Here is a 26,006-nt window from a genome sequence, read left to right on the forward strand (position 1 = left end):
AACATCTCAAAATAGAAAAAGAAAAGGCATTAGAGATTAGAAAATGTACAGTAGGCCTTGAAGATAAAACATCTGTACAATGACAAAAACGTACTTACAAAAGTCACTAACAAAAAGCCAGACTCTTCTATTACTTTGTTAATTAGAATGAATGATTGTTACCCAAACTGAGGTCGTATTTTTTTGTTTATCCCAAGTAAAATCTCACTACTTTTCCACTGTATTCATATTTAATGTAAGCAATTCACATATACGTCGCTAGGGGGAGAAGTTTGGAATTCGACTTTAAACAGTGGCGTCAATGACCCTCGATGGCTGCCGTACCAAAACAAAAAAGTCATTTTGGAGCGAAAGTTTTCGAAAGACATGTCAGGATGAACCGCACATATAGGAGGATGCTGGCTAAAACTACTTTAGAAACATTTGATATTATATCTTGAAGAAGTGACACACCAAGCTGCTGTAAAGATGGAGGGACTGGAGATGTCAGCGATGATACCGGCTCTCCAGGAGCTAGCGAGGCGAGTAACCGGCTATAGTTGGTTAAGCTAACTCTAAACAGCATGTCAGACTCTGAAACTGCTGCTAATTAAACTGAGCATTATGTGTGATGGTTGCCACAGTATTGAGTTGATAAAAGACCTTCCCTGAAGCATGTTTCCATAAATAACGTTTCACCTTGTTGTTTTTTCAGTGCCAATGCTGCTGAATACGACCAGGCTGTGCAGAAACCTCGACAGATCCTGTGTCAGTTCATTGACAGGATACTGACAGATGTGGATGTCGGTAAGGTTCACTGAATCTGAAGCACGAACAGGAGGAAAACACAATATTAGAAACCCCTCACAGCAGGGACGTGCACAGACATTTCGGGGGGCAGGGGCTCAAGCCCACTTTGAGGTCTATGTGTGCACGTGCCTGCCTCACAGTACAGTGACGACCTATAGTAGTAAAAAAACACCTTATTAAAGCTGCACAACTGTTCTGTTTTTGTGGAGTCTGTCAAACGTTTTTGCTAAGTATATTTGTCTAATGCTATCTTTGGACAAATCTAGGAGGATTTGGCCTACTGTACCTACTGTTCACTTTCCAAATAGCTACTTCTGAGTAGTTTTTAACATCCTAATAAATGTTAAAAATGTTCCTCTTGCCCCAATTTGTAAATGTCCCTTTCGCAAACAATAACCAAACCAAATGGCACATGGCATGACTAAATAACACCACATGTTATTTAAACAAAGGATTGATATTCTTAATAAATGCAAATTGTCATAACAAAGTAAGTTGGCCTCACACGGGCTATATGGAGTTCAAGAGATGTGTCTATAATTGAGCAGTTCAATTTAAGAGAGGTGTTTTATTCAAAGATGTACAGGTCTGCAGAAGAGACGTATCAAGAAACACGTTAATGTGTGTAGAATAGATAATGGGGTCTTTTCTAACACTGTTATCATACTGTGACTTTTATGATTAGTCTTGCAACTCATTAGGGCTGGTGAACCAGTTCAATAAATCAAATCTATTGTCTTTTCTCTTCCAGTTGCTCTAGGACTGAATAAGAAGTCCAGTTCAGAGCCGGCCTGTGTGATGTTGCTGGACTTTGTGCAGCATATCATCAAATCGTCGTCTCTGATGTTCGCTAACCCCGCCTGCCAGCCCGCTGAGTATCCAGACACCACACAGAGCTGCACTGGTAGGAGCCTCTTTAAAAAGCTGCAATATTACTAACGGCTGCATTAAGTTGGAATCAGGTGGATGGCAGACAACAATACTCATGGATGGACCTAGAAAAACAAACATAGTTATCAAAGAAATTATCAACTTCTCCTTGCTCGTGTTTTCTCTTTGTGTTGGGGTGTAATGTAAAATCTACTTGTTATTTTCGTCGTGGAGGATGCCAACATGTTTAACTTTGGATGACAATAATGTCTACCATGATTGTTGCCAGTATTCTCCTGCTCTCATTAACTTCCTACCGTCTGCTTGAATCCATGTAAATGCGGTATCTTCCTATCTATTGTTTTATCGGGTGCTTTTCTTCTCCTCTCCATCTTGGATTTTTTTGGATGGCAACAATACTCATAGACGGTCCTAGAAAAAACACAGTTATCAAAAGACAATGATCAACTTCTCATGTTTTCTCTTTGAATGGGGGGTGCAGTGTAACATCTACTTGTTATTTTCCGTGTGGAGGATGCCAACAACGTTTAATTTGTATCTTTTAGATGACAATAATGTCTACCATGATTGTTGCCAGTATTGTCTATGGCAGTGCTTCTCAAAGTGTGGTCCGCGGACCACTGGCCCGTGAGCGCCCCCTGTGGTCCGCGAGTATATTGGGAACATTACACATTTTAAATAAATAAATACATTTAAGTTTTCTGCACTCTCGCGGGAATATCTCCGCAATGGAGCGCGCTAAAGTTTCACTTTCGATTGCATGATATAGCCCAGCCAGCACAACACCTTCATCACACATGTTGCCACTTATTTGTACCATTTTCAGGCGATTTGTAATCTGTTCTAGAAAAACGATGCGATTTTGGATATTTGTGGAGTTAGATGGTCCGCGAGTGTTTTTTTATTGGTTAAGTGGTCCTTGGTATGAAAAAGTTTGAGAAACACTGGTCTATGGGTACGTTTCACTTCGGTTAAATGGATTCCTTGCTTCTCTCACTTGCGTAGTTTCCCTGCGACTAGTCCCTCCCACCAGGGAAGCATGGAGAGACGCAAGGAAACCACGAGAAGCAGGGAAATTAGTTTTAAGAGCAATGGTACGTCGTTTCCTCCGGAGCGTCACGTGAAGCTACGTCCGTTTGTGATGACGCCGCACAGCTGATCGTCTGACAGCAGCCAGATCAGTGCATGCGCTGTATCGTCCAATCAGTGAGCGATACACAGTAAGGGGCGGGGCGTGTGTATGAGGATTTCACCGGAGGATGGTCTGGTAGTTCCTCGATTATCACTTCTCGATCCTTGATCCTCCAGCAAAAATAAGGCCACTGGGACGCTACTCAAGATGGCGCAGACAAATCAACTTCCGGTGAGACCGAGACCGAGGAGCGAGGAAATGAAAAATAAGAGAAGTGAGACGCACCCTGAGTCTCATTTAGTTTCCATGTCCTGCTCTCATTCACTTCCTACCTTCTGCTTGAATCCATGTAAATGCAGCATCTTCATATACGATACGATAATACTTTAACGGTCAGATGAAGTCTGACATTTGACTTCCATCACAGCAGCAGTGTGTAACATCAACATAGACACATATTTAACAAAACATCACACTCACTGAGAGAAAACATTTTCAAAGACCCTTCAGCGTGCATTTGATCTGGATTCAGTTTATCTTTTCCTCTCCTCTCCATCTCTGATTGTTCCTCATTCCTCTCTCCACAGACTTCAGTAAGTGGGTGGCGGTGCGTTTGCTTCGCGTGGCAGCGGCTCCAGACTGTGACATCATCCACGTGCGAGTGTCTGCTGTGTTGTGCTCTCTGCTGCACACCCTGAGAGCCAGAGCGCCTTTCATCTGCAGCCGCCTCACTCAGGACCTCGTCTTCTTGTCCCAGGACCTCAGCAACATCCTGTACGCTCACATTTCCACACTGTCAGGACATGGATATTCTCTTGGTATTCACACACTGAAACCATGGCCTGTAACGCTCGAGTGCTTCAGTATCTCCCCCCTCTGTTCCTCCCACTACCTCACCCCCTCTCCTCTCGTTCTGTCCTCTCCTGCCGCCCTGGAGTCGCTGACTGCGGTGGCGCTCGGTGTCGTAACGGACGCCCTGCGAGGAGTCGTCTCCCGTCAGGATATCAGTGTCGCCTGGGAGACGGCGTGTTCCTTCCTGGCTAACGGCAACACCAGGTTGAGGAAGATCTCCATGGTGATGTTGAGTCGACTGGTGGAGCTCGGAGGGTTTCCTGAGATGCACGGCCACGAGTTCTTCACGGCTTACCTTCACCTGCTGGAAACACACTCCTACACGTACACAGCAAACTCAGAGGAGAAGGATCCGTACGCAGGAGAGCTGCTGCAGCTGACTCGCTGCGTGTTTCAGACGACCGCCGTCTCTCACACTCACTTTGAACCCATCCATCTCTCGCAGATGTTCGAGTGTGTTTGTACTCTTGCTGGGTCAGATGTGAAGTTGGGGGCAGAGGTGACCGAATCGCTCTGCTTGCTGTTCGGCTTCTTGCTCTCTGGTGCAGTGGTTTATGAAACTGCTGCGTTGTTGCGACGGCAGCGAATCTCAGAGGTCTGCAGGACGCTGGCACGCACCGTCGGAACGGAAAATCAGGCTGAAGTATGAGTCTCTTTTAAACCCTCTCTCTTTCGTGCTTTTTAAATGTTGTTACATCATTTTAAATTCCACCTGTATTTGCAGTGTGCAGAGGGGTTTCTCAAAGTAGCGCTGAAGGCTGAGGCCGCTGTCGTGGTGCAGAAGACCGGAGATGGAGAGACGGCAGCCAAGAAATCCTGCAAATCTGCCACAAAGTCAGTGAGCAAAACAACCAAAACATCAGCAGCGTGAGTTTGGCAACCTTCACAGCTTCTTACGAGCAGTCGATCACTGTGATGTAGGAAACTGGAAATACAGTACATACGGTTAGATGCAGGATTATTTTCTCACTTGTGTAACAAATGTGTTTAAAACTGCTGTTCTGTAGTACTTCAGTTTTGTGTATCTCTGTATATGTTTCACGTGGTAACAGCTGTGGCCAGAGGCATTATTTTACTTCTTGTCCATCCCTTCCTTGTCTTCTTCAAACATTGCACACTCTTCCACTTGAACTCATTTAAGAATTTTGGAAAGGTCGCTTAGACCTCACAAACACATCTGGCCATAACTCAAGAATTCGTATGCTAATATAATTTGTACGTTAGGGCTGCTCAATTAATCGTATTTTAATCTCAATTACGATTTTGGCTTGCAACCAGTGGCGGTTCTAGATCAATTTGACTGGGGGGCCAGTTATTTTCTGAGGGGGGCACAATAAATGCAGGACGAAAAAGAGAACTAGACAGTATGAAGTAATTGCGCATAAGAAAACAATGCAATATAGTTATTGGTATTTGTTTCAGTACACTTATTTATTTCAGATAGATCTTATAGTTATTACTGTTAGCTTCAGCTTAAGTTATAGTGCAATGTTTGCACTAACACCATATTTATATAAAAATAAAGGCAATGAACAGTTACATCTCAACTTTACATAAGGGTGTCTGCACAATCTCACATTACAGCAACAAAATCCTGCGGTTTTTGGCAAACCGAGTACCAGAAAATATACATTTAAAAAAAACAAAAAAAAAACTTTTCATTGTTAGGGGGGGCCACAGGGGGTCAGAGGTCAGTGTTAGGGGGGCACTGGCCCCCCTAGAACCGCCCCTGCTTGTAACGATTATGAAAACAACATAATTATTTTATTTATTTATTTTACTTTTTTATTTTTAAATTAAAAAAAAGATTATTATTGTTTTTTCAGTTGAATTATACTTAAAGTTCAGGGTAATCAACTGTTAAAAACATACTGCTCACAATTTTTTTTTCAATAAATGGATGTTTTCAAAGGATAATCTTTTTTTTTAATAATCGTGATATCAATTATTGACCCAAATAATCGAGATTATGATTTTTGCCATAATCGAGCAGCCCTAACGTACGTGGATGTAAACTGCCACTTGTTTAGAGATGGTACATCTAGTGTAAAGACATTTTTCTGACCTTTCTTAAATATTGAAAGCAGAGAATTAATATGTGACAGCGACTGTGGCTGCGAGGGAGTGCGGTCGTCTTTCAACCAGAAGGTTGTGGGTTCGATCCCAGCCCATGCAGTCAACATGTCGATGTATCCTTGGGCAAGATACTTAACCTCGAGTTGCTCCCGATGGCCAACGGTGTGTGAATGTGTGTGAATGTTAGGTCTTAGATTAAGGTACACTGCTCCGTATGGGTGAATGACATGTAGTATGTAAAGCGCTTTGAGGGGTCGTAAAGACTGGATAAAGCGCTATATAAGTACAGTCCATTTACATCACGTCTTGTTATAAAGGTAATGTGGTGTACTTATCAGCTATTTAGTTTTTCTTACTTATTGTGTTATTAATAACGTGTGCATACTTAGTTAGTACTCTATTCTCCTTGCTTTATCTGCCTGCTGTTATATTGTACGTTAAGGGTTTCTGATGGTGATAACGTGTCTGTTTCTGAAGCGAGGGGGACATGCGTGCTGGCAGCGATGTGTGGGCCGTGGTGAACACTCGTCTGGAGGAGCTGCTCACCTTTCTGATCTCTGACGGCCCCGAAACCAAACAGACCCTCTGCGCCCTCGAGGGTCTGGCCCTCATCCTTCACCTGGCCGCCCTCTGCTCCGCGCCCACCAGGTGAAACACAAACACTTACACCTGCTGTCCCTCCAGAGCTCGTACTATATCTTTTCTTTCATGTCTCACACACAGTATTAAACGTAACACAAAAAGTAAGGCAAGCCCACACTTTTGAAGCAACATCCACAGCATTAATCTGGCTGCAATTTAGAAATGACTTATCTAATACTCTTATTCCACTATTTCACTTTTTTACTATTTTTCTCTTTGTATTTACTTGCACTATTTTTTCAGTTTTTTCCTGTTTTATTGTGTTGCAATGTTGGAGGAGCCTGTGACTTAAGATTTTCATCGTCATAACTACACTGTACCAAGCCCCCAGGAAGTGCGCTGGACTCTGATGAAAATATTCGTTGTGTCCAAACGACGGTACTACACTTTCCGTATGAGTCCGTGAGTCACTGGGCCCAGAAAGACTTTTTCCCATTAACTAACATGGGGAAAGAGACGTCTGTAAATCAGCGGATAATTTCTTTTAAACTAAATAAACGACCCAGTATGAAGTATTTTATAGCCCTTATTATAATAATTCGGTCCTTAAAGTTGTAAAATGCACTAAAAGCCGAATCTAGATTTGTTTTCTGTCTCCATTCATTCTACTGAGCCGAGAGTGGGATCTCCGGGGGCGGGGCTTAAGGGGCGCATGCTCTGTGAGCGCACATACGGGTTCTCTCATAGGAAGGAACGAGACCCCGCCTCCCACGCTGTATCCAGTTCTTATTATACGTCCATGCTATGTACGCATGACCAATAAAAGCCTTGAACCTTGAGTTTGTGTTTGGTAGATGATTTCTATGTTAGAAGGATTGGCTGCTGCTTGGCATTGGCAGAGGAGATTTGTCACATTTCTCCAGGGCACACCCCACATACTCAGCTCTGCTGCTCATCCCACAAATGCTTGTTCCTCACAAATGTGGTACCATTAGAAAGGTAAGAAAACAGGCTTTCCAACGGTATAAGATGTATTGCCAAAAAGCATTGAAATCATCTACCAAACACAAATTGCCTTACTTTTTGTGTTACGTTTATTTGTTCTGCCTATCAAACACCTGCTTCTTATGTCGCTGCAGTTTTGTGCCTTTCTCTGACTGAGATCTGTTCCTTGTTTTTGCATCTCTCTCTTGCTTCACAGCTCTTCTCCCCTCCTCTGGTTGCCATCGGAGACTCTGGGCAGGTCCCTGAAGAGCTGTATGGCGGTTTTAGAAAGAGGTCCTCTACCTGCCTCGAACCAGGACTACTTTCAGTCTGCTGTCCGGGCCACTGTGAGGGTCCTGGACTCTGTCCTCTACCTGACAAGTAAGTATACTATACACCCACAGAAGCAAACATACAGATGTTTTCTTTGTTTGCTGTGTTGTGTTCAATATTAATGTATTTTTATATCATTACAAAAGCGTATTTTACGTTTTCTTTGCTGTAATTCCGCATTAATGAGATTAAAAACAGGAAGTTAATGACAGAAATCAACCCAAAGCACATCCTTCAGAGTACAGTTATTTTCCCTCACTGTGTGTGTGTGTGTGTGTGTGTGTGTGTGTGTGTGTGTGTGTGTGTGTGTGTGTGTGTGTGTGTGTGTGTGTGTGTGTGTGTGTGTGTGTGTGTGTGTGTGTGTGTGTGTGTGTGTGTGTGTGTGTGTGTGTGTGTGTGTGTGTGTGTGTGTGTGTGTGTGTGTGTGTGTGTGTGTGTGTGTGTGTGTGTGTGTGTGTGTGTGTGTGTGTGTGTGTGTGTGTGTAGTGAGCAGCCACAGTGAGGACGGGCTCCAGCGGCGAGTGTGTGCTCTGCTGTCTCTTCCCTGGGTGTCTGACAACAAGACCGTCTCAGCCTATAAGAGTTCAGGATTCCCCTCCACGCTGCCCGCCTTCGCTCAGAGACTCAGCCTCTGTTACTGTGAGTATCTGTCCTCATACCATCTTAGTAACATCACACCAAATCCAATATGAGATGACTTCACCTGTATCTCATTCCTTTTGTGTCAGGAACTACATTTTTTAAAATCAGCCCTAGTTGCTATAGAATCATTTGAAGTCATTCGACCCGGCCTTTACCATGATGCAAACTTTGTGTTAAAGTGAAACTGTGTGTGTGTCTTCCCAGCGTCTGAGATAACAGCAGACTGCGTGTCGCTGCTGGCCCTCGTGCGCCGAGGTGTGTGTGACACATGGCGTGTGCACGTGTTCTCCATGACGTTGCAGAGTCAAGATGAGGTGGTGAGAGCAGAGGCAGTCAGGGCCTTCCCTCTTCTTCTTCACCACCTCGGAAGCTCACACCACAACCTCATCAACACCACTCTGCTGTAAGAACATCTTTCCCTTTCACAAATATAAACAAGGACATGTTTTACTCAAAGCTCCCCTATTATACTGTTTCATCAATATATCACAGGCCTCAGACATATACAAAACATCTCTCTGAAGTGTTTGGCTCCAAACCCCAAACAGATCATTGCAGCATTACCCAGAATCCCCTCTGTTTCAGCCCTGTTTCCAAAGTGCTGATTCTCTGTCTGTTACTTTAGATGAAAATAAGGAGCCCCTCCCCACGCCCCTCTGAGAGACATTTGGTTACAAAGAACTCAATGGTGCTCTAGAGGAGATTCAGGGGATAAGGTGGGGGGGGGGTTACCTTGGTTGCTGATTGGCTAATGGTTACACAAGACAACACATCGTTATGACATCATAAAGTGACCAAAATCTGATCAGCTCGTTTCAGACATCAAAAAGAGAGAAAATCTTTGTTCCTGAAACTTTCAGAGTCTCTTTCCACAGAGGGGACACATGTTGATGTAGAAGAGACATGAAGAAGAGGGGACACATGTTGATGTAGAAGAGACATGAAGAAGAGGGGACACATGTTGATGTAGAAGAGACATGAAGAAGAGGGGACACATGTTGATGTAGAAGAGACATGAAGAAGAGGGGACACATGTTGATGTAGAAGAGACAGGAAGAAGAGGGGACACATGTTGATGTAGAAGAGACATGGAGAAGAGGGGACACATGTTGATGTAGAAGAGACATGAAGAAGAGGGGACACATGTTGATGTAGAAGAGACATGGAGAAGAGGGGACACATGTTGATGTAGAAGAGACATAAAGAAGAGGGGACACATGTTGATGTAGAAGAGACATGAAGAAGAGGGGACACATGTTGATGTAGAAGAGACATGAAGAAGAGGGGACACATGTTGATGTAGAAGAGACATGAAGAAGAGGGGACACATGTTGATGTAGAAGAGACATGAAGAAGAGGGGACACATGTTGATGTAGAAGAGACATGAAGAAGAGGGGACACATGTTGATGTAGAAGAGACAGGAAGAAGAGGGGACACATGTTGATGTAGAAGAGACATGGAGAAGAGGGGACACATGTTGATGTAGAAGAGACATGAAGAAGAGGGGACACATGTTGATGTAGAAGAGACATGGAGAAGAGGGGACACATGTTGATGTAGAAGAGACATAAAGAAGAGGGGACACATGTTGATGTAGAAGAGACATGAAGAAGAGGGGACACATGTTGATGTAGAAGAGACATGAAGAAGAGGGGACACATGTTGATGTAGAAGAGACATGAAGAAGAGGGGACACATGTTGATGTAGAAGAGACATGAAGAAGAGGGGACACATGTTGATGTAGAAGAGACATGGAGAAGAGGGGACACATGTTGATGTAGAAGAGACATGAAGAAGAGGGGACACATGTTGATGTAGAAGAGACATGAAGAAGAGGGGACACATGTTGATGTAGAAGAGACATGAAGAAGAGGGGACACATGTTGATGTAGAAGAGACATGAAGAAGAGGAGACACATGTTGATGTAGAAGAGACATGAAGAAGAGGGGACACATGTTGATGTAGAAGAGACATGAAGAAGAGGGGACACATGTTGATGTAGAAGAGACATGGAGAAGAGGGGACACATGTTGATGTAGAAGAGACATGAAGAAGAGGGGACACATGTTGATGTAGAAGAGACATGAGAAGAGGGGACACATGTTGATGTAGAAGAGACATGAAGAAGAGGGGACACATGTTGATGTAGAAGAGACATGAAGAAGAGGGGACACATGTTGATGTAGAAGAGACATGAAGAAGAGGGGACACATGTTGATGTAGAAGAGACATGAAGAAGAGTGGACACATGTTGATGTAGAAGAGACATGAAGAAGAGGGGACACATGTTGATGTAGAAGAGACATGAAGAAGAGGGGACACATGTTGATGTAGAAGAGACATGAAGAAGAGGGGACACATGTTGATGTAGAAGAGACATGAGAAGAGGGGACACATGTTGATGTAGAAGAGACATGAAGAAGAGGGGACACATGTTGATGAAGATGGGACATGAAGAAGAGGGGACACATGTTGATGTAGAAGAGACATGAAGAAGAGGGGACACATGTTGATGTAGAAGAGACATGAAGAAGAGGGGACACATGTTGATGTAGAAAAGACATGAAGAAGTGGATTTTGCACAATAGGTGACCTTTACGGCCCGTCCACACAGCGGCGTGCGTTGACGCTTCACCATTCACTTTGAATGGGGTGACGTCACTTTTCGCCGAACTGCATTGTGGGAAGCGACGTGGCTCGCTGCAAAAGTTGAGCAATGTTCAACTTTTGACGCCTCGGCAGAAGCGTCAGCCAATCGAATCATAAGCCAGTCCAAGCTCTAGCCAATCAAACCGCTGCTTGTGTGTCAGGGGCGGGAGATTCATGTGATTGGTTGTTGGTCGAGTTTCAGACACACACGCCGCCGTGTGGACGGGCCGCAAAGCTTCAATATCATTGTTTCATCCTTTAATGGTGCATTTAATTTGTTTCATTATGTCCATGGGGTTCTTTGTTTGCAGTCCCAGGCTGGAGGACAGTTCTGAGACGGTGAAGAAGGAGCTTGCGAGGATCATCGGTCATCTGAGCTGTATCCAATCAGATTTCTCCCAGCTCAGTGACACCCAAACAAAGTCCACTCCTGCTCCTGAGATCCTCTGCCGCACACTCAGCCTCGCAGCAGAGCATGCTGGGAACTCTTTGCCGTCCCTCGAGGCGACTGTTGTCAAACCTTTCCTGCCCCTGCTCAAACCACAAGCTCCAAGTAGCGTTAAGCAAGGTATTTTAGGTTTTATGCGGGAGGTTTTCTTCCATATGAGCTTTCAAAATGGATGGTTTCACAGTAACATGTCCTCCAGCTCATGTCCTTATTTCCCTTTCCTTTTAAAGCTTTCCTAGAAGCTCTGCCTCACCTCTGCCAGCACGTCAATCTGGTTGATGGAGACAGCGGCTCCCAGGAAGTTCTCTGCGCCCTGATTGGTCTAATGGAAGACTCGGATCCAGTGGTCAGAATTCGCTTCAGCCAATCAGTGCGTTTCCTGCTAACAGATGCCACCAGGAGCTCAGAGCAGGGATCCCTGAGTGAGGTGAGCACGACAAGCTCGTAAAGACAGTCGTTTCTTTGTTATGAATTAGCTCAAAATCTTTCTTGGTTATTACTTTTTTTTAAAGCTGACTTTTTGGGGGTTGTAAGTTGCTTTATTTGTGAGAAAATGAAGGGGATGTTTGTGTTTCTTCCCCCTATCCTAGCTCCTAGTGGCCCGTCTTAAAGAGGCTTTCAACAACGCTAAACTCAAGAGAGACGACGACCTGCGCAACACTCTCATCCTCACCACTGGAGAGATCGGCAGGTAGAGAACAGCCACAATCCAATTCAACTTTATTTATACAGGACGTTTAAAAACAACAGAGTTTACCAAAGTGCTGTACTTCAATAAATATATAAAAAGCAGCATAAATACATTTAAATAAATGTGACGCCTCGGCAATAAATAACAACCATACTTATAGCCACAGACTGAACAACCCTCATGCACGAAAAACCCCAATTTAGAAAACACTGATACGTCTTATACGAAGGTCTTTAAACGAGATTGACTGATGAATAAGGCCAGCAAGATGGCTGTATATAATCTGTAAATACAACATGATTGATGTAGTATTTCTTCTTGATAATATTTCCCCTCATTGTTATCGATTATTGTCCAATTCTGCCTGTTGTTGTGTGTGTTTTCAATCCATGTTTTGCATCTGTTTTGTCAATTACCTTTTAGATAATTGTTAGGAAAATATCACTCGTCACCAGCTTGAGTTTCAATATCAGGATCCATGTATTTATTATCCTTGCAAGAATGGAAGTAGTCATCACATACAGAGCATTTGGTTCAACTAGTGTCCTTCACATGCTGATATCCAAGAGAGGGAGTTACACAGTCACAAGATGGAGGAATACCGGTTCTTGTAGGTAATCATACATCCCGTCATCTACAAAATACTGACTTTTTCCTCAAAATGTTGGCTTTTTTCTGAAAATCCCACATTCTGACTTTCTCTCCAAATTCTGACTTTCTCTCCAAATTCTGACTTTTTCTCAAAATCCTGACTTTTTACTCAAAATGTTGGCTTTTTTCTGAAAATCCCACATTCTGAATTTCTCTCAAAATTCTGACTTTCTCTCAAAATTCAGACTTTTTCTTAAAATTCTGACTTTCTCTCAAAATTCTGACTTTCTCTCAAAATTCTGACTTTTTTCCCCTCAAAATCTCAAAATTCTGACTTTTTTCCCCTCAAAATCTCAAAATTCTGACTTTTTATTCAAAATCTCAAAATTCTGACTTGGTTCTCAAACTTCTGACTTTTTCTTAAAATTCGGACTTTCTCTCCAAATTCTAACTTTTTCTAAAAATCTAAAAATTCTGACTTTTTCTCAAAATCCTGACTTTTTACTCAAAATGTTGGCTTTTTTCTAAAAATCCCACATTCTGACTTTCTCTCCAAATTTTGACTTTCTCTCCAAATTCTGACTTTCTCTCAAAATACTGACTTTTTCTTAAAATTCTGACTTTCTCTCAAAATTCTGACTTTTTTTTCCTCAAAATCTCACAATTCCAACTTTTTACTCAAAATCTCAAAATTCTGACTTTCTTCTCAAACTTCTGACTTTCTTCTCAAACTTCTGACTTTCTCTCCAAATTCTAACTTTTTCAAAAAATCTAAAAATTCGGACTTTCTCTCCAAATTCTAACTTTTTACTCAAAATCTCAAAATCCTGACTTTTTACTCAAAATCTCAAAAGCAGTATTCAATGTTTACTTCAGATTAGCTCCACGTCAGAAATGAGCATGCTTGTCATATGTCTCTCTCCATAGAGGCTGAATCATCATGTTAATCACATAGCTATCATCTGCCTCAAACAGTCCTGATGCTCTTCTAGGTCATCAGACATCCTGTCATGTTCACAGCTACAGTTGGGATACCTTTGTTACCATGGGGACTCTGATATCGGAAGAGTACATTCAGTATTTTCCCAACAGTAATGTTGAGTTTTTTTGGTGAAATGTTTGTCTCTCTCCTCTCCTCCTCTCCTCTCCTCCCTCTCCTCTCCTCTCCTCTCCTCTCCTCCCCTCTCCTCTCCTCTCCTCTCCTCTCCTGTCAGAGGGTCTCAGGGCAGTTTGGTGTCCTTCTCTCTGCTGCGGCTGCTCCACTGTCTGCTCTCCAAGTCGTCCCCGGTGTCCGTCGCTGCCTACGCTCAGATCAGAGCTCTGGCCGCCGCCAAAGGACTCAAACTACAGACCCTCTTCAGTCAGTACAAGAACCCCATCTGCCAGGTAGAATAATAATAATAATTCATTTCATTTATATAGCACACTTTAAAAACAACGTCGTCTCAAGGTGCTTCACAATGCTGTTAGGAGGAAATAAGTCAAGTCAAAAGTCAAAGTCGACTTTATTGTCAATCTCAAAATATGTTTGTACACACAGAAAAACTGTTTCCCACAGTCCCGAGGTATAACATATATATAGGTATATATACATACCTATACCCCAACTTATTGATTTACATAAAATAATAAAACAAATAAAATAAAAAGTTATCTAAGGAGCATATTGAATAAAATATGGTAATATAAAAATAAAGGTTAAGAGCATAAAATAGATTGATAGGTAGAAAATCTTTAACGCTGCTTCTTCAGGCATCAGGCTCGAAAATGACATTCCAAGAACAATTGACTATAACTTCACTTCTGAAAAGGTTAAATTAATAATCTTTTTTCTCAAAGCAATGATAAACCTGTGAGCTGGATGTAGAAAAGTCAGAATCAATGTAGAATTGTTTTTATTTTAAAGTAAATTCAGATTGAACATAGTAAAAAAATGTAAATGATAGTGTCCGTCCAAAAACAAACATTACTTATAGTGAAAACCACCCTTGAATGATGGGAAGGTAGACTAAAAGCTTTAGGAATCCAAACTATAACATATACTAAGTACCCTGTATCAAGATTGATGCAAAACAAGTGACCTTTGACCTTTTAGAGAGGTTTAGCAAAAGGAACCCACTTCTGGGGTCATTTGGGTGCATTTTCAATATCTCTGGAACCCGTCGGACGATTTTGATGATTGACACCTCTTTTGAACCGTTAGAGCCAATAGAATCGAGGGGAAGTTCCTAAAATCCATCTAAACATTACTCGTTGGTGAATAGAGTCATGCGTAGCCAGAAGGCCCAAACCGGAAGCTGTCATACACTCTCGTAGCAGCTGATATGAAAACTCCATTATTGACATCTGCGCATAGTGCGATTTTTTCGCTCAGGGCTAATTCAGAGCCTTTGTTATTACCCTTTTGTTTTGTTTAGCTAAAAATGTTTAATATTGTCTGAAAGCTGAGTTTCTTCCCGTTAAGTGGGTATGACACATTCATAGTTTATTAAATGTTAAGAAGCCCTCAGGCGCTGTTTCTTGCAAGATGTTGCGTTTTGCCCCCCGTGGGGTTTAACTGGTTAAATAAACTCGAGCTATTAACTGATGGAGACTTTCATCGATTCCCAGTCCGTAATAATAATAATTTCACAACAATACAATACTAATATATAATGTTATAATTAAAAAAAAGTTAAGCAACGATGTCTGCAATGATTATGGAGGTTTAAACCACTATCTCTTGTGTTTGTATACCATTTAAAATGTACACAATTGCTATGGTAATACTGGTTGTGGTGTAAAAAAGGTTTCCTATTGTGTGTATTTGTACCTTTGTATAGAATAATAAGAGACATGTGTTTTTCCTTCCTGATTTTTACACTGAAATGAATTACTTTAAAATGCATTTTGAGCAGTGTGCAGCGATTCAAAGACGTAGAACATTCTGGATCTAATTTGTTCGTTCCTCTATGTGAGTAGTTCCTGGTGGAGTCGCTGCACTCACGCCATGTTTCTGCTCTGCGAAGCACACCGGATCAGGGCAGCGAATCGGCCAATCAGAGAGAGCTCGCCCTGGACATCCTGGCTCAGATCGCACATGCTTTCGATTTCCCAGACCTCCACCGCTTCCTCTCTGTAAGTCATACCCCAGACCTCCACCGCTTCCTCACTGTAAGTCATACCCCAGACCTCCACTGCGTCCTCACTGTAAGTCATACCCCAGACCTCCACCGCGTCCTCACTGTAAGTCATACCCCAGACCTCCACCGCTTCCTCTCTGTAAGTCATACCCCAGACCTCCACCGCGTCCTCACTGTAAGTCATACCCCAGACCTCCACCGCGTCCTCACTGTAAGTCATACCCCAGACCTCCACCGCTTCCTCTCTGTAAGTCATACCCCAGACCTCCACCGCTTCCTCACTGTAAGTCATACCCCAGACCTCCACCGCGTCCTCACTGTAAGTCATACCCCAGACCTCCACCGCGTCCTCTCTGTAAGTCATACCCCAGACCTCCACCGCGTCCTCACTGTAAGTCATACCCCAGACCTCCACCGCTTCCTCTCTGTAAGTCATACCCCAGACCTCCACCGCTTCCTCACTGTAAGTCATACCCCAGACCTCCACCGCGTCCTCACTGTAAGTCATACCCCAGACCTCCACCGCTTCCTCACTGTAAGTCATACCCCAGACCTCCACCGCGTCCTCACTGTAAGTCATACCCCAGACCTCCACCGCTTCCTCACTGTATGTCATACCCCAGACCTCCACCGCTTCCTCACTGTAAGTCATACCCCAGACCTCCACCGCTTCCTCACTGTAAGTCATACCCCAGACCTCCACCGCTTCCTCACTGTAAGTCATACCCCAGACCTCCACCGCTTCCTCTCTGTAAGTCATACCCCAGACCTCCACCGCTTCCTCACTGTAAGTCATACCCCAGACCTCCACCGCTTCCTCACTGTAAGTCATACCCCAGACCTCCACCGCTTCCTCACTGTAAGTCATACCCCAGACCTCCACCGCTTCCTCTCTGTAAGTCAAACCCCAGACCACCACCGCTTCCTCACTGTAAGTCATACCCCAGACCTCCAGCGCTTCCTCACTGTAAGTCATACCCCAGACCTCCACCGCTTCCTCTCTGTAAGTCATACCCCAGACCTCCACCGCTTCCTCACTGTAAGTCATACCCCAGACCTCCACCGCTTCCTCACTGTAAGTCATACCCCAGACCATCACCGCTTCCTCACTGTAAGTCAAACCCCAGACCACCACCAAATGAACACAGTAAACTGTATATTGAGATAGCACTATGTGAGAAATATGCATATGTTCATGAGCATGTACGTTGTTATGCATTCTTGTGTATACAGAGGACCCTCCAGGTGCTCTTGCCCTACCTGGCGGCCAAAGCGAGCTCTACAGGCTCCGCCCTCATCCGTACGCTGGCCAATGAGCTGAAGGCAAACAGGAGAGAGATCCTGATCAATAACTTCAAATACATCTTCAGCCACCTGGTCTGCTCCTGCACTAAAGACGAGCTCGAGAGGGCCTTCCACTACCTACAGGTATCGATAGCATCACGATAACGAGCTGTCGTCTGTCATTGTTTACACATTCAAGCTTCAGCTAAATACAACTAACAATCAGTCTTGTTTTGTGTATTGTCATCGTTAGTAGGGAATTAGGGTTGGCATTGGCAAAAGAATAGATAAATAATAAAAAATGCAGATTTCATCATTAAAAGTCACTTTCAAACAAATAAACGTTATAAATGTTGTTTCCTAATATTCTCCCAGAGTGAGACAGAGATTGAACTCGGCTCTCTGTTAAGACAAGACTTCCAGGGTCTTCACAACGAGCTGCTGCTGCGCCTGGGAGAACACTACCAACAGGTACACACACACACACACACACACACACACACACACACACACACACACACACACACACACACACACACACACACACACACACACACACACACACACACACACACACACACACACACACACACACACACATACATACCATGTATACATCACTTCAGGGGACATTACATTGACTTACATGCATTTCCTGGAGACTTATCCTAACCTTAACCTTAACCAACACATGCCTAACCCTTAACCTAACCAAGTCTTCACCCCAAAATTAATGATTCCCCTCATGGGGACCTCCAATTTGTCCCCATAAGGGAGGCGAGTCCCCACACGTGACTCTGTAAACAGATTTAGGTCCCCACAAGTATAGTAATGCTAGGCCACACACACACACACACACACACACACACACACACACACAAATAATGAATCATTACTACTAGGGATGTCCCGATCTCATTTTTTTTGCTCCCGATCCGATTCCGATCATTTGATTTTGACAATCTGCCGATACCGATTTTTCCCGATCCGATCTTTATGCAATGCATTAAGAGAAAAAAAAGGTAACAGATAACGGCTGGCCATCCAACGCGATGAATTCAGCTATCTAGTTATTCTGTTGGCCTTTTCACTGTTCTGGGGCCGTTTCTCTTTCCTTTTCAAAGTCTCTGAAAGTGTCGGTTGTTTCAGTGCCGTTCCCTGAGTGGCCGCTGTGTACTCGTCGTGTTGTTGTTGGTGTTTGTTTCTCAGGTGGCGTATTAGATTGGTCGTGTTGAACGTAGCTCTGTTCTTTCCACCACGCGGAACCTCTGCCTTGCAAACATTGCATCTGGCTGTTACACTGCCTTCGCTTTCAATTTTATAATACTTCCAAACTCCTGACATTTTCTCTGTCCCGACTCCCGAGTCACCAGCTGAACGTAGCCTCTCGTTAGCTTACCGCTGCTATTAGACACTGCGCCCACTCTGTTGCTTTGAGAGGAATAAGCAACCAGGTCTGAAAACAAGCCCAAAGAAAGCAACACATACATGATGTTGTGTAATTTTAAACCAAAACTAAGTCCTCAGGATGACTTTAAGAGGTGAACATGGTCATTTTTGTTTTGTAACATTAAATTTAAAAAAAAAAATTATAAAAAAAAAAAAAAAAATCCCGATCCCCAATTTTTTCTCCCGATCCCCGATTTTTTGAAAATCACGTGATCGGCTCCGATCCCCGATCACGTGATCGGATCGGGACATCTCTAATTACTAGTACATGCGTCACATTTCAGTTCTTGGTTGTGGTTGTAATTGAAAACAGATGATTGTTAAATGGTTTGAATGCTTTATTTAGGTATTTAATGGTCTGGCGATCCTGGCTTCCTTTGCCTCGAATGATGACCCGTACCAGGGTCCCCGAGACATCACCACTCCAGAGCGCATGGTAAGAGTTCAACGTGCTCGTACGGCCGTATCTTGTGCTTTAACCATATAGAAAGTTCCTTTTCGGATGTGTAATAATTAAGTAGATTATTTGTTTATATATAATTTAGAATCAGTAATCATTTTTATATCAGATTGACATTGCTTAATTTGGTATTGTATAATAATTCTCATGTTACATTTTTGTGTTATCGTTTTACACATTCTAAATCTAATCAAATCAAAGTTCTGACTCTATTGAACTGTACATGGACATTTAAATAGATATAATATAAAATATAGTTTAATCATTTTTGGTTAATCAAACCAGGAGAAATAGTTTGACCCTCATACATGTCTTTTTTTCAGCCACGTTTATAAATATTACGCAAATAATACTGTGATTATAAATTATCATCTCCTTTTGTTTCTAATGTTTCTTGCTTGGTATCAGGCGGACTACCTGCAGCCGAAGCTTCTGGGAATTCTTGCCTTCTTCAACATGCAGCTGCTCAGCTCCAGCGCAGGAGAGAAAGACCGCAAGAAGCTGGTGTGTGATCTGATGGGATATCTTTCAGAGGGTTCAGAGTTACTATTTCGTTACAGTCAGACGATTCGGTTCACAGCTAAACTGTATCTTGTTTTGTCCACCGCAATTTAGCCGAGCTCGTATTGATGTGAAAATAAAGCTTCTGGCTCTTTTTGGGCGCAGGCTTTGACGAGTGTGATGGCTCTGATGCGGCTGATGGGCTCCAAACACATCAGCTCTGTCCGGGTGAAGATGATGACGACGCTCCGCACAAGCCTCCGATTCAGAGAGGACTTCCCTCTGCTCTGCTGCCAGTCAGTACACACACACACACACACACACACACACACACACACACACACACACACACACACACACACACACACACACACACACACACACACACACACACACACACACACACACACACACAAAACAAGTCATTACAATTGGCAACCAGGAATCATCAGAGATGGCAAAAGCACACACATCCTTTACTCAAGTAGAAGAACAGATACTCGTGTTTAAAAATACTCTGGTAAAAGTAGAAGTACTGACTAAACTTCTTTACTCAAGTAAAAGTAAAGAAGTATGGGCTTTGAAATGTACTTAAAGGCAGGGTATGTAATTTTGGAGAAAGCAGCTCGACTGCGCTAGAATTTGAAAGTACGCAGCCGAAAAAAATCTGCCCCTTCCTTACAGAGCCCCTCCTCTAACACACACGAACGCGCACATGACCAATGAGGGCACGAGATAAGGTTGTGCACAGATGGAAGGCTGACAGGCAGGTAGGCCATCCAGTTACTTTAGCCGGGCCGGCTCAGATGATTGGTCGTGCTTTTTACAGTGCCACGGCTTCCAGAGATGATATTTTTGTAAGTATTTATTCTCAAAGCATTTAATGTATTCATTGCTATCGGGATGTTACACACACACACACACACACACACACACACACACACACACACACACACACACACACACACACACACACACACACACACACACACACACACACACACACACACACACACACACACACACACACACACACACACACACACACACACACACACACACACACACACACACACACACACACACACTCACTCATCAGCAGTGTGACCGCCAGGTAATCACATCAGTGGCATATCTTCATGTCTCTTTTGTCTGTTTTCATCACTTCAACTTAAAGGGGACCTATCATGCAAAATGCACTTTGTGATGTCTTTTATACATACATGTGTCCCCGGTGCGTCGGGGAACTCACGCAGCGTCAGAAAATAAAACCCTCTCTCTTTTCCTCCGTACCCAAATCTTTTAAAAACGGGGGTACAACGAGCGGATACAGATTTGACGTCAAATCGGCGGCGGACCCACAGAGAGTAGCTATCAGAAACAATGCCTGACGTGTTTTGGACGTAATCTCGTCTTTGTTCACATTAGCAAGCCTCGCTAACACTCAGAGCTAACCTGTACTGGAGAGAGCATGTGTTTAAAAAGCAGGAAATAAAGAAAAGAACCCACCTTGTGATAAACCCGCAAGAGAAAAAGCATTTGAGCTCCATACTGCTTCAGAAATAATCCTTGATGTGGTTTAGAACAGGATGGCGTTTTGTCACAGCAGAATTTAACTTTATCTCCGGTAGAATTCTGATCAGGCATTAGCTCCGCCTCCTCTTTTCTTTTTCAAGCTAAGGACCCACACTCTGCGTTTCTCTAACAGGGCTGCAAAAGAGGGGTTTGAGCAGTATGAGGCATGGCTACAATGGGGGATCTGTTTGGGATGTTGAAAAAAAAACTTCACAGACATGTCTTATATAGGTATGGCCCTACAATATATATTTCAAATATAGCATAATAGGTCCACTTTAAAAAATAACACACACACAAACACACACACACCTTGAACAATAAAAAAACATTGTCTTACTCATTCATGCCAGAATCCAGTGTGATTAGCGTGTAGCCTCTGGTTCTGTGTTTTAATTCCTTCCTCCTGACTGACAGGACGTGGGAGTGTTTTGTGAAGAGCGTAGAGCCGGCACAGCTGGGCCCCCTGCTGAGTCATGTTATCGTTGCACTCCTCCCCCTGATCCCTCTGCAGCCCAAAGAGACCGCGGCCATTATCAGCTTCCTGATACTGGGCAACAGGTAACACCCTCCAAACATTTAATTTTTTTAAATGATCCAACTGTGCTAGAATGAAACCTCCTAACTAAGTGCGAAATCAAGAAACAGTGATATCTAATCTGTTTCTGGCTGGATTCGAATGTTCATTTTCACTATTCTTTTTTTTTTTAAAACTTAGTTATTATTTCAGATTCAGTTTCATTATACATACATGTTCACATTTTGGTCAACAGTTTTTCCATTTAGCTACATTTTCACTATTTTAAGAACATTTTATAACCTCAGTACTTTCTAGGGATATTTTGTCGCCAATTTAATGCCAAAAAAATTGCACTTTATTCCAGACTTAACAGCGATCTTATCCCTTAATATCGCACAGGGAAGAAGTCAACGACTACCTCCATGAGATTTACTTTCTTCCCGACTACCCTGAGCTGAAAGACATCCACACTGTTCTGCAGAACTACAAGAAGGTCAGTATGGACTAGAGATGAAGTAAATCACCTCTCCTTTGGAATCGTCTTCCATTTCAAATCCACAAAGCTATTTCCGTTGACTCCTTTAAAAGCAAACTGTCCTTCGCATCTGTTTTCCTTGTAAACTAATTTTCTAGTTTCCATCTACATTAGCATCACTTCAGTCGCATGCTTTTATCCCATAGCAATACTTATGTTGATGTATAATGTTTTTATAGTTGTTGCTATGACGTTTGTATTTTCTTTTTGTCTTTGTACAGCCCTTTGAGGCATTTCTTGTGATTTGGGGCTATAATACATGTTGATTTGATTTAGAGAAGGGGTGCAAACGGTGACGAGGGTGATTGGAAATATCCACTCAGCGTTACACACTGTGTGATTCCCTGCAGCTGACAGCCAGCAGCAGTGACCTGGCCGCGGCGCTGCAACTCTCCATGAGAGCCGTTCAACATGAGAACGTCGACGTCAGGATTCACGCGCTGACCAGCCTACGGGACATGATGCACAGCAAGCAGGTACACACACACACACACACACACACACACGCACACGCACACACACACACACACACACACACGGTCATGGTGGAAAACCTGGAGAAGTCATGTCATTTCAAAATCCAGTCCTCGAAAAGCCATGAAATGAGATATCACACCAAATATAATTGCTATGGTTGTTGTAATATTGTATATGGGTTGATGCGTGATCATTTCTTTGTTTACTTTCATCATTTTCTCTCCGTTGATCCTCCATGTTTGCCAGATTGCTTAAACTATGTTTGAATTATGCAGGGCGAGTGTAAAGTCATTTTTTTGTTCTGTTTGTAAAGGTTTAGGTAGTCATGGAACATTTAATATAGGTCTCTTAAAAGTCATCGACAAAAGTGTCGTAACCCTTACTGTCAGACAACGACCTCTGCATAAGACTACAGCAGTAGCTTCCTGTTCTAAGTTATAAAATATAATTATCTAATGTCAGAGATGGCAAACGTACACACATCCTTTACTCAAGTAGAAGTACAGATACTCGTGTTTAAAAATACTCTGGTAAAAGTAGAAATACTGACTAAACTTCTTTACTCAAGTAAAAGTAAAGAGGCTTTGAAATGTACTTCAGTAAAAAGTACCCATAGCTAGCAGCTGCTTTAAAGAGTACCTGACCTCCCTTTATATCAAGAGAACAATAATGCCATTGTTAGCTAATGAATGTTTCCATGCTGAACAACGGCAACATGACAACGTTTCCATTGGTCCCTCTTCTTTAGAGAAGACCAGGAAGTGATGGATACACGGATCGTGTTCAAATCAATAGGCACGCAACGACTCTAAAGAATAATGATCACGCACCAAACACACATTCAGACTAAAGGAACCAGCTGTTTGGAAATGTAAGAAGTAGAAAGTACAGGTATTTGGGTTCAACATGTAAGAAGTAGAAAGTACAGGTATTTGAGTTCCACATGTAAGAAGTAGAAAGTACAGGTATTTGAGTTCAACATGTAAGAAGTAGAAAGTACAGGTATTTGAGTTCAACATGTGAGAAGTAGAAAGTACAGGTATTTGAGTTCAACATGTAAGAAGTAGAAAGTACAGGTATTTGAGTTCAACATGTAAGAAGTAGAAAGTACAGGTATTTGTGTTCAACATGTAAGAAGTAGAAAGTACAGGTATTTGAGTTCAACATGTGAGAAGTACAAAGTACAGGTATTTGTGTTCAACATGTAAGAAGTAGAAAGTACAGGTATTTGAGTTCAACATGTGAGAAGTACAAAGTACAGGTATTTGTGTTCAACATATAAGAAGTAGAAAGTACAGGTATTTGAGTTCAACATGTAAGAAGTAGAAAGTACAGGTATTTGAGTTCAACATGTGAGAAGTACAAAGTACAGGTATTTGTGTTCAACATATAAGAAGTAGAAAGTACAGGTATTTGAGTTCAACATGTGAGAAGTACAAAGTACAGGTATTTGTGTTCAACATATAAGAAGTAGAAAGTACAGGTATTTGAGTTCAACATGTAAGAAGTAGAAAGTACAGGTATTTGAGTTCAACATGTAAGAAGTAGAAAGTACAGGTATTTGAGTTCAACATGTAAGAAGTAGAAAGTACAGGTATTTGAGTTCAACATGTAAGAAGTAGAAAGTACAGGTATTTGGGTTCAACATGTAAGAAGTAAAAAGTTGTCAGAAAAACAAGTAGTGGAGTAAAAGTACTGATACCAGAAAAATGTACTTAAGTACAGTAACAAAGTATTTGTACTCCACTACTTCCCACCTCTGTCTATTGTACAAATACTGTACCATACCTACCATAATGTTCCGTACCATTGTCTCGTGTTCTCTCTGCAGGAGTGGCTGCTGCGTCACGTCTGTGCGAGTGAGGCGGTGGAGCCGGTGATCTCCAGCCTGGTGTCGGTGCTGCTGAAGGGCTGCCAGGACTCGTCCCCCGAGGCCAGGCTGCTCTGTGGGGAGTGTCTGGGGGAGCTGGGGGCCGTGGACCCTGGACGTCTGGACCTGTCACACACACACACACACGGAGACCGCAACACCTTCGTGGTAATTTAGACAAGACCATAGCTGTGCATCACACACAGTTTCATCGCACTGTAAAACACCTGAACATCTGTTTGCAACTTATATATAACAATATTCCAATTACTTGTATTTAGACTATTCTGCACTATTTCTATTATATTATATTTCATGTGTATTTACTTTACTATTTCATCCGTTTTATTGTGTTGCACTGTTGGAGGAGCCTGTGACCTAAGATTTTCATTGTCATAACTACACTGTTGCTATGACAATGAAAGCCTTGAATCTGAATCTTGAATCTTATAGGTTGGAAGAAGTACTCAGATACTTAAGTAAAAGTAGAAAATGCAGACTTTTGAATGTTAATTCCCCCATATTGGAAAATCTCTGTCAGAAACCAAATGGAAATGTTATTTTCTTTGAGCAGAGTGGAGTTGATGATCCTAACTTCGCCTACGACCTGCTGACTGAGCTGACCAGAACCTTTCTGGCTTACGCTGATGACGTGCGAGCACAGGACTCGGCTGCTTATGCCATCCAGGTACTCGCATTGAGCAAGCACTCAATTTGCTCCTAAACTTGTGTGTGTCTTTTTGATTTGATGAATTGTCTGTAATCTGTTTGTGTTGTTCCCGCGCTGCAGGAGCTGCTGTCGATCTTTGAGTGTCGCGAGGGTCGGACCGACTCGCCGGGGCGCCGCCTGTGGAGGAGATTCCCCGAGCAGATTCAAGAAATACTGGAACCACACCTCAACAGCAGGTATGGTGTGTTATAGTTATAATAAAGATACTTCACTGGGAGGCGTGTGGCGCAGTGGCTTAGTGCGTCGGATCAGGGGAGCACAGGTTCAAACCCCACTGCAGTCAGCATGACGCTTCACCCCAAATTGCTCCTGTGGGGATTGTCCACAGTATTGAGTACAAGTGACATGTCATGTTTACTTTAATTTAAATATCTGAGTACTTCAGTCCTGCAGCGAGTAGCTCTGCATGGCGGCAACACACTGAGTCAGTGCCAGTAAACACACAGTAAGAGCTCTGACAACCACACACATACACACACACACACACACACACACACACACACACACACACACACACACACACACACACACACACCTAAATCACATATACACTCATTTATTCTAATTGTCTCACGCATACAGTTACCCATAAGATCAAATCCTCCTTGAGTGAAAGTATATATGTTTTGTCCTGAGCTTATCTCTCCTCCCTCTCTATCTTCAGGTATAAGAGCAGTCGGAAGGAGGTCAACTGGTCCAAGCTGAAGAAGCCGGTGTATTTAAGTAAGAGAGGCAGCAAGTTCTCTGATTGGTCAGCCACCTGGGCCGGATACCTCATCAGCAAGGTTAGCAAATGTATCTTTTGAACTTTTGCAGAAC

At 42.8% G+C, this 26,006-nt stretch overlaps 1 protein-coding gene across 1 annotated transcript in view; it reads left to right on the forward strand.

Moving 5' to 3' along the window:
- Window positions 1-335: 335 nt before the first annotated feature.
- The window catches only part of atr (ATR serine/threonine kinase), a 47,760-nt gene continuing 22,089 nt past the window's right edge, over window positions 336-26,006 (forward strand). Inside the window, exons 1-26 of the mRNA XM_034111965.1 lie at window positions 336-521; window positions 695-786; window positions 1,541-1,693; window positions 3,400-4,307; window positions 4,389-4,531; window positions 6,218-6,388; window positions 7,524-7,687; window positions 8,126-8,278; window positions 8,486-8,684; window positions 11,246-11,502; window positions 11,613-11,809; window positions 11,973-12,073; window positions 13,879-14,050; window positions 15,626-15,781; window positions 17,020-17,214; window positions 17,446-17,541; window positions 18,866-18,955; window positions 19,388-19,483; window positions 19,646-19,776; window positions 21,473-21,616; window positions 21,975-22,068; window positions 22,461-22,586; window positions 24,419-24,625; window positions 25,032-25,145; window positions 25,248-25,363; window positions 25,852-25,972. Of these exons, the coding sequence (XP_033967856.1) occupies window positions 469-521; window positions 695-786; window positions 1,541-1,693; window positions 3,400-4,307; window positions 4,389-4,531; window positions 6,218-6,388; window positions 7,524-7,687; window positions 8,126-8,278; window positions 8,486-8,684; window positions 11,246-11,502; window positions 11,613-11,809; window positions 11,973-12,073; window positions 13,879-14,050; window positions 15,626-15,781; window positions 17,020-17,214; window positions 17,446-17,541; window positions 18,866-18,955; window positions 19,388-19,483; window positions 19,646-19,776; window positions 21,473-21,616; window positions 21,975-22,068; window positions 22,461-22,586; window positions 24,419-24,625; window positions 25,032-25,145; window positions 25,248-25,363; window positions 25,852-25,972 (4,449 nt within the window). The 5' untranslated portion in view covers window positions 336-468. The remainder of the gene's footprint in view (window positions 522-694; window positions 787-1,540; window positions 1,694-3,399; window positions 4,308-4,388; window positions 4,532-6,217; window positions 6,389-7,523; window positions 7,688-8,125; window positions 8,279-8,485; window positions 8,685-11,245; window positions 11,503-11,612; window positions 11,810-11,972; window positions 12,074-13,878; window positions 14,051-15,625; window positions 15,782-17,019; window positions 17,215-17,445; window positions 17,542-18,865; window positions 18,956-19,387; window positions 19,484-19,645; window positions 19,777-21,472; window positions 21,617-21,974; window positions 22,069-22,460; window positions 22,587-24,418; window positions 24,626-25,031; window positions 25,146-25,247; window positions 25,364-25,851; window positions 25,973-26,006) is intronic.

Source organism: Pseudochaenichthys georgianus, chromosome 22 (assembly GCF_902827115.2).
Source record: "Pseudochaenichthys georgianus chromosome 22, fPseGeo1.2, whole genome shotgun sequence".
Lineage (NCBI taxonomy): Eukaryota > Metazoa > Chordata > Actinopteri > Perciformes > Channichthyidae > Pseudochaenichthys > Pseudochaenichthys georgianus.